At 59.6% G+C, this 12,778-nt stretch overlaps 1 protein-coding gene across 1 annotated transcript in view; it reads right to left on the bottom strand.

Moving 5' to 3' along the window:
* Positions 1-558: 558 nt before the first annotated feature.
* ELN (elastin) overlaps positions 559-12,778 on the bottom strand; it is an 18,376-nt gene continuing 6,156 nt past the window's right edge. Inside the window, exons 3-19 of the mRNA XM_045285918.1 lie at positions 12,074-12,118; positions 11,568-11,600; positions 9,521-9,550; positions 8,427-8,462; positions 7,898-7,969; positions 7,455-7,568; positions 7,304-7,375; positions 6,648-6,695; positions 5,289-5,360; positions 5,172-5,201; positions 4,785-4,856; positions 4,101-4,142; positions 3,477-3,536; positions 3,181-3,228; positions 1,727-1,822; positions 1,577-1,636; positions 559-734 (exon numbers count right to left, since the gene is read on the bottom strand). Coding sequence (XP_045141853.1) covers positions 574-734; positions 1,577-1,636; positions 1,727-1,822; positions 3,181-3,228; positions 3,477-3,536; positions 4,101-4,142; positions 4,785-4,856; positions 5,172-5,201; positions 5,289-5,360; positions 6,648-6,695; positions 7,304-7,375; positions 7,455-7,568; positions 7,898-7,969; positions 8,427-8,462; positions 9,521-9,550; positions 11,568-11,600; positions 12,074-12,118 — 1,091 coding nt within the window. The 3' untranslated portion in view covers positions 559-573. The remainder of the gene's footprint in view (positions 735-1,576; positions 1,637-1,726; positions 1,823-3,180; positions 3,229-3,476; positions 3,537-4,100; positions 4,143-4,784; positions 4,857-5,171; positions 5,202-5,288; positions 5,361-6,647; positions 6,696-7,303; positions 7,376-7,454; positions 7,569-7,897; positions 7,970-8,426; positions 8,463-9,520; positions 9,551-11,567; positions 11,601-12,073; positions 12,119-12,778) is intronic.

Here is a 12,778-nt window from a genome sequence, read left to right as displayed (position 1 = left end):
ATCCATCCATCCATCCATCCATCCATCCATCCATCCATCCATCCATCCATCCATCTTCTAACCACTTATCTAGTCCCCCTATTTCCCTATCTGTCTGTCATTCCATATACCCTTTCATCTACTCATCCATGTTCTTACCCATATGTTTGTCTGTCCGCATATCTCTCCATTCTTATACCTTTCCCTTCATTCATCTACCTCTCAGCCGTCACATGGCCACTCACCCAACCCACTTAGGGGTCCATCCACCCATCCCTCCACCTACCCACCCATCTGGTCACCCTTTATTGAGTACCTATTTAGCTCAGGGCTGGGAGCACAGGGATGAACAAGACATGCCTCTTGCACCCAAGAGCATACTGAACCAGAAGGAGAATTGGAGAAGCGGAGACTGGCGGTAGCCAGGATAGATCGTTATAATCCGAGGGAGAGAGGAATCATGTTATAATTAGGGGATCGTTATAATGCGAGGGAGAGAGGAAGAGGTGGAGGCAGAGGTGGGGAGAGGAGAGGAATGATGAGTGAGGAGCCAGAGAAAGCCTGAAGGCTTGGGTGACACTTTCAATATCGCTCTTAGACACACAGGAAACCCAGCTTACCTCCAACGCCTGGGACCCCGAAACCTGGGACCCCAGCACCCGGAACCCCAGCGCCTGGCACCCCAGCACCTGGGATCCCAGCACCTGGGCCACCTATCACTCCCCGGCCATAGCCAGGCACTAAACCAGCGGCTCCTGTGGAAGAAAGAGGCTGTCCTGTCTCTGAGGGCAAAGGCTCTGGGGAGCTGAGGGGTGAGTGGTCCTGGGAGAAGGTTCGTGCGGTGAGGGACTCGGGCATTTCTTCGGCCAGGGTCCACCAGCATGGGGGAGGGATGGAACAAGAACTGTCTCTGAAGCCAAGTCAGCACTTTGGCCAGGTGGGCACCCAGGCAGTTCTGGGAATGGGTGGACCTGTCAATAGGGAATCTAAGCAGGGGACATTCCAGGCAGAGGGACCAGCTTGGGCAAAGGGTAGAAGACATGGGAAAGCCCGGATGGGAGATGAGGAGTCGGGGCAGAGATGCACAGGGGTCTCTAACGCTGAGTCTCCTAAAGTGGGTGTTATAATTCCCTGGTGGGTGCTGGACCAATCCCCAAAGCAGATACCTATGCTTTGTCCTAGGAGCCCTGGCGGCCTAGTGGGTGATGAGGTGGGCTGCTAACCACAAAGTTAGCAGTTCGAAACCACCAGTCACTCCAAAGGAGAAAGACGGAGCTTTCTGCTCCCACAAAGAGGTACTGCCTCAGAGCCCCCTGGGGGGCAGTTCTACCCTGTCCTAGAGGGTCGCCAATCAACTCGATGGCAGTGAATGAGTTTGAGGCACTTTATCCTCGATTCTTGGCCTGAGAACAAAAGTCTTTCTTTGCTAAGGGGCGCTGGGTAGTTTTCTTTTTGGCCTGAGGAGGGGTTGTAGGCTAAATAAGCTTGGGGGTCTATGGTCTAACTGGTCCAGTCTCTGTGGAGAGGCCGGAGGAGGCACCGGCTGGCAGGAGGGATGGACCAGTGCGCCCCGGATGCCGCCGCTGGGGACACTCACCGTACTTGGCAGCCTTGGCAGCAGCTTTGGCAGCAGCCGCTCCAGCGGGGGTCCCGGCTCCTAGGGGGACAGCACAGGGTGAGCGCTGTCCCTACAGCCCCCTCCAGGAAGCTTCTGCCCTGCCCCCCCCTCCAGGGGAACGGGCATTACCTGCAATGCCTCCAATCCCAGGAATCGCACCAGCCCCACCGGGAACACCGGCCCCTCCGATCCCCACGCCAGGGAGAACTCCGGCCCCTCCAGCGCCTGCTGGGGTAGGGACAGGACAGGTGTGGCCCCCAGGCCCCCTCCTGAGGACCCCAGTCCAGAAGATCACTTGGGTACTGCACTTTCCCTGAACAAGGTCCAGGCGTCTCCTGCTGAGCCTGCCTGGGAAGCCCCCACCCTGCCGTTCCTGGTCTCAGCCCCTATGTGTCCATTTCAACACGCTCCTTAAGGGACTTGTATGTTTGGAGACAAATCCCATTCTAATCACAGCTGCATACTGAGAAACCACAGGCCACCGCTCCCGGGCCAGCGGGGCCCCTGCAGGAATGTTCAACGCTTCCTCTCTCTGTGTTCCGAAGACGTGGCCAAGTCTGTAATCCAAACGGCCTGGCCGCCCAGCTCTGGCAGCTCTGAGAGCCCACACCATCTCCACCAGCCTTAGGGCCAATGAGCCCTAGGCACCAGGGGAAGGGGGTCCTAGGAGCCTCCATGGGGCAGGGCACGGCCTCTCCCCGCCCTCCCCTGCACTCTGGGTCCCTCAGGTGGGCCAGGAGATATCCCTAGGGCCAGTGGAAGGGCTCCCTGGGGGATGGGAATGAAGGATAAGACTCAGTTCCCATGGCCAGCCCCCCAACTGGGGCAGGGAGTGTGGGGGTGTGGTGGGGGAGGGGCATGCCACATCTTCGGCAATGCTGTCCTGGGGATCATGGGTTTAAGGAGTAAAGATTTTATAAGGCATATTGATGGGCACATAACTATTAACATTTTAAATGTGCCCACGTACCCGACTCCATATTTGGAGCCCATTAAGGAAAGGTGCCAGGGCACAATGCTATCTCTCCAGGCAGCCTTGCTAGGGATTTTCCTAGGTACCACTAATTTATCTCCCCCTACAGGGCACACCCCCCCCCAAGCCCCATCTGCTGAGCGCTCTCTCTGGTTGTTGTGATAAGTAGATAGGGAGTGGTCGTGAGGATGGGTGAGTGGGTGGGTGAATGGAAGGGTGGATGGGTGGGTAGATGGATGAATAAATTAATGGGTGGGTGGATGGATGATGAGTGGGTGAGTGGGCAGATGGGGAAGGGGTGGAGAGATGGGTAGATATATGAGTGAGTCGGTGGATGGATGGGTGAGTAGGTGGATAAATGGATACATAGGTGGTTGGGTGAAAGGGTAGATGGCTGGCTGGCTGAGTGAGTGGGTGGATGAGTGGTGGGTGGGTAGGTAAGTAGGTGGGTCGATGGTGCGTGGTGGGTGGGAGTTGAAAAGGTTGATTCCAGATGATCAGTGTGGGCAGGTGGGTTAAGTTGGTGGTCTGTGGGACTAGCCCTCAGTGGGGACAGCGGTGGAGAGGACAGGGCTGGGGTTTGGCAGGTGGGGACCCCAGAGATACTCACCATACTTGGCTGCTTTAGCGGCTGCAGCCGCAGCCTGGGAGCCGACCCCTAGAGGAGAGGGGAGAGCAGGGAGATTCTGAAAATTGGGCTCCCGCAGCTCCAGAGCCCACCATCCACAAGCGGTATGGGCGTGGACCTCATCACAAGCAGGGACTGACAGAAGTGTCCCCACCCACCCTATGCAGGGTGGGCTGGCCTGCTTTCTGGGGAGACCCTGATCAGCCCCAGCACCCAGAGCTTGGATGATAAAAAACCTCCTTGGCTGCAAATGTGTGTGTGTGAGACACTTTTCTTACCTGTCCCTGTTGGGTACCCAGCCTTGCCCGCTGCACCAGCCGCTCCTCCGGGCCCATAGCCTGCAGAACAGAGAGGCCCATGAGACATCTGGACAGATTCTGCCAAGGCCCCACCCTGTTGTCCCCAGTCAAAGTACAAACACCAACAAGGTCATGTCATTTTATAGCCAGATTTAACAAACAAACAAACAAACAGCTCAGTGCTATGGAGTGGAAACTGACTCATGGTGACCCTATAGGACAGGGTGCAACTGCCCTTTGAGTTTCCCAGACTGAAGCCCCGTCTTCCTCCTCGAGGACCAGCTAGTGGTTTGGAACTGCTGACCTTGCCGCAAGCAGCCAAACTTCAACCCACTGCACCCTCTGGGCTCCTTACAGCCAGATCATGCCGGCTATTCCCATCTTACAGATGAAGACACCGAGGCTCAAAGAAGGAGAAGAATTCCTGCCCGGGGGAGGGCCAGGATGGAAAACCAGGCCCAGTCCAAATCGCGTGGAACTCTCAAGCTAAGACCCGTCCCTCTGTCAGCTCCGGTGGTGACTAGCCCAGGGCACCTCTCCAAGCCCGGCACTCTGGAGCCAGAAGTCCCTGCAGGCCCACAGGTGCAGGAGGGATGGACTTACCATAAGGCAGTTTGCCCGTGCTGTATGGCAGTCCGTAGCCACCTGGGAAGAGAAAGCCTCATTGGGACTCTGCCTACTTATGTGGACCTCCACCCTACAGCCACCACGGCCCAAGGCCCCTTGTGGCCTCCCCTGTCGAGCGGGGTCACAGCTATCCCAACATGGGGGGAGGTCCCCTCAGATCTCCAGGTTCTCGGGGGAGCAGAAATCTGTGCAGAGGAGGGAGTGGGCATCTCTGCCCCAGGACCTGCTGGCACAGCCACACCTCTACAAATCCAGGCCCAGCTTGGACCTGGACTCTGAACACCATCCTAACTCCCCACCTGCTCCAACCAACACCTGGCTGTTGGAGCCTCCGGCTGTGGGGTCGGTCAACATCAGATGGGTCTTACCATCCCACCAGAGGTTTCCCATCAGTGTGATGGGCCTGTGTGTGTGCACATGCGTGCTCCTGTGTCAGTACATATGTGTGTGTGTGTGTGTGTATGACTGTGGAGGTGGGGCCAGCACCTTGCAACCGATGCCCACTTGTTTTTGTTTGCCGATGACCAGAGGGGGCCTCGGTCCCGGTCCTGACCCCCCTCACCTGGGTCACCTGTAACCCAAAAGGTCCTGCTTCTGCTGGACCCTCTGCACCAAGGCCCAAGGAGCTGAGCGGCCTTTGACGTCCTCTCTCTAACTTACCTGGGAGTTTGGGTGCTTTGATGGGGTACCCCAATGGCACCCCAGGCTGCTGTCCCCCAAAAGGTCCAACTCCTAAGGGGGAGAGAGACTCATATTGGGATCCACCTCCTTGGGGGTCATCCTCCTGCTCTTTCCTCGGCAGCTCCCCCGCCCAGCGTCTGAGGGGTGGGGTATCCGGGTTCTTTGGGCAACTCATGGATGAGGGTGGGGAGGCAGGTCTGAGTGGCCACAGCTAGGGTTTCCCAGATCTGGGGCAGGAGGTACTAAGCGTGTTGGGCTGGCCTGGGTGGGTTTCTGGATGCTCAGCCTTGGGACCCTGGGGTGAGAGGTCCTGTCTAACAGGCATCCTGATAGCCCCCCAACCAGGAAAGACCCAGCCTCACTCACCTGGGATTCCTCCAAAAGCCCCGCCCCCACCTGCAAGGAAAGGGGCCTGTCACTTCAGCCCTGGCTGGCACTTTGCTTGAGCACCTAGCCAGTACCCAGCCCGGGCTGCCCACCTACCTGGGGCCTTGGCCTTGACGCCGGTGCCGGTGGGAACTCCAGGAAGCACACCTACACCTGGGAACCGACCTCCTGGGGGGCAGAGAGGGCAGACAGTGAGGCTCAGGGTAGCAGATGGCTCCCTGGGGTCTTCAGCACCAACTGCCAGCTCCCGTCCCAGGCCCACTGGGTGGGCAGAGGGGAGACCCTTTGGGTAGTGGCATTTCTCCTTGTGTGGCCCGGGGTCAGAAGAGCCCTACGCTGAGTCTGTGCCCAGCCTGCCTCTGAATGAGGACCACCTCCTGGGCCACAGGAGGGCCAGATTAGTCAGAGAGTAGAGCAAGGCAGGCACACATAAGCCTATGCTTACCTGGGAGCCTCAGCCCTGGCATGGATTGTACATGGGGAAAGGGACTTTGATTCTGGAGGAAAGGGCCGGGGGAGGGAACCATGACAGCATTCCTCAGCTTTGGAAAACACACTGGGAGTGGTTCGCTTCACTTTCGGCCACTGAGTTGATTCTGACTTCTGGCGACCCTCTAGGACAGGCTAGAACTGACCCCAGGGGTCTCTGAGCCTGCGCATCTCTGGGGGAGCAGACAGCCTCATCTTTCTCCTATGGAGCAGCTGGTGGGTTTGAACCTCGGACTTTGCAGTTCAAGCCCTAAGTAAGCACGAGTAATGGCTTTGCTCATGACCTTGCTCATGGGACCACCAGACACTGTCTGAGCCCCCTCACCCAGGAAGGCAGGGCGGGAAAAGGTTTTTAACGTGGAGTGGGTGCTCCCTGCAGGCTGAGGGGGTGGATGTCAGGGGAGTTAGTACCACACCTTACTATTCGTGCCCAACCACACACGTACACACACACACACACAGCACGTATGCCCACTCAATGCCCAGATGCACTATGTGCCTGTGTTCCTGCCTCTCCCATCTCCCCTGGAAGGCAGGGCTGCGGGGTCTCTGTCAGTGAGGCCTGCAGAACTTCTTGGGCCTGGGCTTTTCAGGGAATTCAGGAGGCCACACGTTGGGCCCTGGTAGGAAGGGGGGATTGGCTCGGGAGTCCTCCAGGGGTTCCTGCAGGGTGGTTGGCTGGGCAGGCCCCTTGGTGACTCACTGCTCCGGAGAAAGAGCTGACTTATTCTTAGAGCCTGCCTTGAGCTACGTCCATGGGCTAAGCTGGGGGTCAGTGGAGATGGGGTGTCCCTGACTGCCCCGCATGGGCTCAAGGCCAGTGACCCACCTGTCTGTTAAACTACTCATGGGCACTTAGGGAAACAGTGCTGGCGGGGACCTCTGGCCTCTGCTGGCCTCAGCTAGACAGGGGAACCAGGGGACTGAGGGCTGACTTTCTCCCCACCTGGCCCTCCTTGCCCTCACCTGCGCCTGGGAGCACTCCGCCTGGGTACACACTTGGGAGCCCCACACCTGCGATCAGAAGAAGAAGGGCGGTGAGCTGCAGCCCTGCTCCCAGGAAGCCATCCCAGCCCATGCCACCCAGGCCGTCTCCCGGCTCCAGGACCAGCGCTCCTGGGTCCTCAGGGGGCAGCCAGGACGGATGTGGGGCGGCCGGAGCCTTCTTCCTGTGTTTCCCCAAGTCATCTGCCAACCCCTCGTGCATGGATCGCTTGTCTCCTGGAGCCTGTTTACAGGGCGGCCCAGCCCTCTGCTGGGCTAACAGCTTCCAGATGTTCCCTCCCTGCTGTGAGGGCTTTGATAGGCTTTTGTTTAACCTGAAGGAAGTCACTTCTGAAGAAGGGGCTGAGGGCAGCTGAGCCAAGCACCAACCTGGGTCTCCGTGGGCGGGGGCTCCTGCCAGCTCTGCCATCACTAGCGCTGAGCGCTTTGGCATGGACCTCCCTGCCCCAAGTCTCGTTTCCCCATTGGGTCCCTGGACATCGTCTCAGCCAGGATCTTGGGAGAAGGGCTTGAGCATCTCTCCCCAACATTACAGACCCCAGGGACCCCCTGGCTTGCTTCTGCCCCCAGGGTGAGGTGGGGAGGCCGCCCTCCGGCCCCAGGGACTCTAAACTCACCGGGCACTTTCCCAGGCTTCCCTACGGGTCCCACGCCAACTCCTGCTCCGCCGGCCTGTGGTACCACGGCACCTGCCACGGAAGTCAACCACGTCAGGGTCAGCAACACCTGGGCCTGCAGTCTGGGTGGACTCAGGTGCAACCACCCTACCTGTAGACACGCCTAAGCTACCCACACCACCAACACCGCCGACGCCGCCAACACCGCCGACGCCGCCAACGCCACCGACGCCGCCAACACCGCCAACACCGCCAAGCCCAGTATCTACAGAGCAAGAAGTGCGAGGGGGGAGAGGTCTTGCAAGGGAAGCAGAGGGCCTCGGGCCACTCAGGCCCAGCCATCTCACCATGGCCTGGACTTCCCGTGGGCCAGGGGGGACGGTGGGCCATGGAGGGGGCTTGATCTGCCCTCCTTTTGGTTAGCAGCCAAGTGTGTTGACTGTGGGCATCACCCAGGGACTTGTTACTACCCCTCACCTCAGAAACAGGAGGCAAAGATCCCACCCACCTGCCTCCAGGGGGCCAGGCTGAGCTAAGTGGGAAGACCAGGAAGTCCAGGGAGCTTAGGTCACAGTGCCCAAGAGAACAACTCACAAAGCTTGTCAGCTTTATAGGCCCCGGCCACGCCAGCTGCTCCGCCAGGTCCCAGCGCCCCCGGGTAGGTGCCTGCAGGAAAGGTGTCTAAGTCTTGAACTGCCTTCCTGGCCCTGCTCTGGCCCAGGCAGCACAGTCCGGGTTTTCTGCAGGACTCGGGTGTCAAGCCAGGACCACTCGTCCTTAGGACCAGCTTCCATGTTGTCGACCGATATGGGCTCCACTCCTAAGTGCTCCGAGGTTGCACAAAACTGTGAGCACCTTTCAGGGGCGCACTTCTGCACTTCCTCCTGGAGAGCCTGTCTTGAATCTCGAGGTGCTGAGCGGCTCCCCTGAGCTCCTCAAACAGAGGTTTCCTCCACCTTAGCCCCCCCCTGCTGTGCTCAGAATGCCATGGGGACCTCCCTCCCACCCCGGCAGATGTTCCAAGCCTGGCTAGCACCCCCTGCACACTGACTGTCCCCATGATGGACATGGCTCAGGTCTCTGATCCCCTAGAATGCCGTCTGTCCTGTGCGCCGAGACCCACCTGCTCCAGCGCCTCCACCTGGGAGCCCCCCTACACCTGTAGGAGGAGGGAGAGGTGAATGAGGACAGGCTGGTGGGTGGGTCACTTCCTGGGTTTGGGGGTACGGGAGGGTGTGGTGTTGGGTGGGGGGCAGGGACCTGGCTGTGCCGTGGATGAACTGGGGCTTTGGGGACATGGGTGGATGCTGACCAGAGTAGCCGCCCTTTGAGGTCACTTGTGCCATGGAGACAAGGCTTTCCACAACAGCCTGTGTTTTCCCAGAAGGCCCGACAGCAACCGTGTGATGCTAACAGAGACCCACAGGGCCGGGGTGGCCCTGAGGTGGCAGCGCAGAGATGAGCCCTGGAGAGACTCTGTGTCCAGGATCCCCCCTGGGGCCAGCCTTGACCCTGTAGCCCAGGCCATCTGTCTGTCTATCTGTCCAGCCTTCCTGGAGCCTGTTCCCTCGATGCTACCCTGCTTTTGAGAAGCCAAATGTGGGTCCCCTTGGCTCGCTCCTTTCCACATCTGGGCCCAATCACGCCTTCTTCCCCCGGCAGGAGACATTCCTGGGCCTTGGCCGGGGATTCACGGGCAATCAGGTTGGTGTTCACAACGGGGCCGGATTTGTTTCCAATTAGAGGAGAATCTTTCCTGCAAGTACCAGTCCTAGGCTGCCAGGGGGCCGGGCCCTAGGGGAACCAGCTCCAACCCTCCTAAGGGACGGTGAGTCCTGGTTTCCACTGGGTATGGCCCCCATTGCCTACTTGTGGGACCTGGTCTTCTTCCAGGCTGCCGGTGGCCAGATCAGGCCTGGGGTGTGCCTGTCTGTACTTGCTGGGGCCCTGGGCCTGGCCCTCCCCAGCGTGGGCAGTGGCTTCTCTCAGCCTAGCCTGTTTCCTGAGCTTTCAGAAGGTAAGGGCCACCCTTGGCCATTTCCTAACCACAGAGGTACTGGGCAGGGACAAGGAACTGGGCAGGAAATGAGAAGAGGCCGAGCAGGGGTGGAGAGGGAAGTCAGGCCCGTTTCTGCCAGGTCCAGGTACCCCCACATCCCGCTGTCACCGGCCCTTTCTCTCACCACTGTGGAGGCTGGGAAGGGTCTTTGGACTCACCTGTCCCATATGGTCCCAGGAGTCCGGCACCTGCAGGGGAGGGGACAAGGTGAGGAGCTATCACAGCTGGGAGCTTGGGGCCTGGCTGGCCCAGCCCCCACCTACTCTCCTTGTCTGATGAGCAAATGACCTCACTTTCCAAGACTTAGTTTCCCAATCCATGAAGTAGCCACTGGGTCCCCTACCTCCCAGACCAGTGAGCTGGTGAACGGAAATAGCCCAGTTTGTGGAGCCTGTGGGTGCCCCATGGTGCCCCCCGACTCCTTCCCATCCTTCTCGGGCATCCGGCGGTTCGTAGGATGCCACATGCCCACTCTGAGCAGCCGGGTCTCTCGCTTCCAGCTGTCTCAAGACCAGAGTCCGTGGGGAGAGGCTGCAGGCCACCCACCCGCGACCTGCTGGGGGATTGATTGTTGCCAAAGCCACTGACACCGGCTGCCTGTGCCCCTCCATGTAACCTGGGCAGGACTGCACGTGTGGTGGGGGCAGGGCGGCTCCCATGGCAGGGGATGGGGGTGGAGGGGTCTGTGGCCCTGAGGCGGAAGGATGGCCTCAGGGAAGGACAGCAGAGGGAGAGGCCCTCACTTTCTGGTTGGTTTCCTTGTTCACCTCGCACTGGAAGTCCTTCTGCAAGTCTCACCTAGATCCCCCATGGATGAGAGCCCCATTTTTGTAGCCATCCATTGCAGGCCCTAGGAGTCCCCGTGACGCAGTGGGTTAAGCCCAGACTGCTAACGTTGGCAAGGTCAGCAGTTCAAAACCAACAGCCACTCCGAGGGAGAAAGACGAGGCTTCCTACGACCATCAAGAGACGGGCCAGCTCTACCCTGCCCCGTAGGGTCACTATGAGTCGGCACTGCCTCGATGGTAGTGAGTTTGGTTTGGTATTACAGACTCTGAGGGAAGGGGTCTCAACCCTCCTCCTAGTGCATAAGCCCCACCCGCTGAGTCTCTTCCACTCCCGGGGATGGGGCAGCCCTTCCCTGCAGCCTCCCAGGTGTGGTCTCCCAGGCTGGACCTTTGAGGCCAAGCGGAGTGCCCACCGGGATGCTCCTTCTCCTTCATCAAGGGTCCTGTGAAGGTCCCTCACTCTGAGAGGCAAGACGGCAGAGCAGGAGCTGGGGGACCCCCTCACCCCTGCGTCCTGCCTCCCTGGGCCCCAGTCCTGGCATTTCACAACCCAGACGGGCTTTCAGGGCAGGCAAATCTGGGTCTTGCCGACTCATCTGTGCGTGGATTGTCGAACACCAGGACTTCATAAGACCCGTTGGGCAGCAAGTCGTGTCCTAGAGCCTCTGGCTTCAGAGCCAGGGTGACAGGGACAGGGTGGCGGCGGGCCAGACCACATGTGGACCGTCTCATGCCGGCGGGGCCAGGGACTGGACAGGGAGGCCATTTGCGCCACCTGTTCCCCATATATTGATGGTCTCCTGTCTTTCCTGGGGTCTTCCATGGGGCTGGAGAGGGAGCTGAGCCAGGCCGAAAGGCTGAAACCGGGACCAAGCCAACCACACCTTCCTGCTGGCAAACTCCTCAGCCGGAAGGGGCCTGGTCAGGAAGCGAGTTCATCAGGAGCCCCCGCCAGTCTGGGCTTGGGGTCCAGGCTCAGCCCTTCAGAGTGGCCTCCGGGGCAGGGCTGTCTGAGGTCAGGGGTTGCCTGGGTGGAGTCTGGAACCCGCTGAGTTTGAGTCCCACCCAGCATGCGGTCAGACTATTGGGTTATGGTAGCACAACACCCTTAGCGTCCAGCCCCAGGCTCATTTCGAGGCCCCATGCAGGGGGTGGTGGGGTGAGCTCCAGGCCGATGGCCTGTGAGCAAATGCACATTGTGGAAGGGCAGGTGCCCAAGACGATCGCGGGTGGCCAGCAGGCTGTCTCCTGCCCCTCTCTTGCAAGTCCAGGGGCTGGGGGCTCCCTGCTGAGAGCTGGGGGCTGCCAGGGCCTGTCACCTCCCGTCCACCTCCTTGCCAGCCTCACGGTTCAGCAGCTGCCCCCCACCTAAGTCAGCCGAGTCCGGCCGCCACTGCTCCAAGGCCTGGGGTCTTACCTGGCTTGGGGGGTTTGCCACCAGCCCCTAAAACTGCAGAAAGAAGAGATGGCAGTGAGTGGGGGCCAGGCCACCCTTTTCATCCCCCTGAGAGTGAGGGGTCATTTGGGAATCCCCCCTCCCATGTCCTAGAGGGCTTCCAAAAGGGTCCTCCCCCTCAGAGAGTCCATCACCCAGACAGACCCCTGGGAGGGAGGGTGGTGGCAGGAAAGGGTCTCCTAGGGCAGCCCCTGATTCTAAGTTACACTCCCTGAGTCCCCGTTTCTCAGCCCGGAAAAGCAGATGAGGTTTCTGAGGCTTAAAGAGAGAGACGAGGAGGCAGGGGCCCTCAGGGGGTCAGGGGGTGTGGTTCCAGGACAAGTCTCCCCCACAGAACACCCAGACTGGAAATCGAGGGGGGGCCTGGCTGTTGGGGTCTTGCAGGCACTGGGGTGCGTGTGTGGGGGCTACAGTGACGGTGGGGTGGGACGGGAGGCCCTGCTGCAGGGACTTGGTTTCTAGCTCACCTCCTCCTCCCAGGCCTCCTCCCAGGCCTCCTCCCAGGCCAGCACCTGTGCAGGGCGAGAGAGCCGTGAGGGAAGCCCGTCTGTCTCGTCTAAGATGCTCCTGTCTGGCTGCCGGCCTCTGGCAGCTCTTAATCCCTGTCAGTCTCTGCTTCCTCGTCTGTCGCAAGTCTTGAAAGCGCGACTTCTCGGTTTCCAGAGGACTTTAAACGAGGATTCTGGTTTGGTCCCAATGAACATCAAAACGACCTCTCCCCCTTCCTAACACCATCGCTCCAACTCTGCCCAATTTCTCTGGAGGGGGTGGGGTCCCCAGTCTTCATCTGTATGTTACCAGTTTACCCCACTACTGAGGTGGGCTCTGACTGGGGTCACAAGTGAATGTCTTCTGTTACACTGTTGCAAAGAACAAGCTTAGAAACCTTGTTGCACATTGTGCAAAGTACCGCGCGCCATGCGCGCGCGCACACACACACACACACACACACACCTCTTTTCCCTGCCCCCCTTTCTTCTTCCCCTCTTAAGATTCTTTCTGCTGAATGATTATCTCCAGGAACGAGGCCAGGGGAGGTGGCCATTCTAATGCCACTGTGTGTGCCCCGCTCCCTATGCCCCCTAACCCCACAGGGGTCAAGTGTCCAGTCTAGAAAACTTGTCAGTTCAGGTTCCTGTCAAGTGCGAGGACAGAGCCACCAGGTCCGCAGG

Source organism: Echinops telfairi, unplaced genomic scaffold, assembly GCF_000313985.2.
Source record: "Echinops telfairi isolate 266 unplaced genomic scaffold, ASM31398v2 ScPeMD7_5;HRSCAF=22, whole genome shotgun sequence".
In the NCBI taxonomy this organism is placed as follows: domain Eukaryota; kingdom Metazoa; phylum Chordata; class Mammalia; order Afrosoricida; family Tenrecidae; genus Echinops; species Echinops telfairi.
The sequence above is the reverse complement of the archived record's forward strand: the minus strand, read 5'-3'. Positions and strand labels throughout refer to the sequence as shown.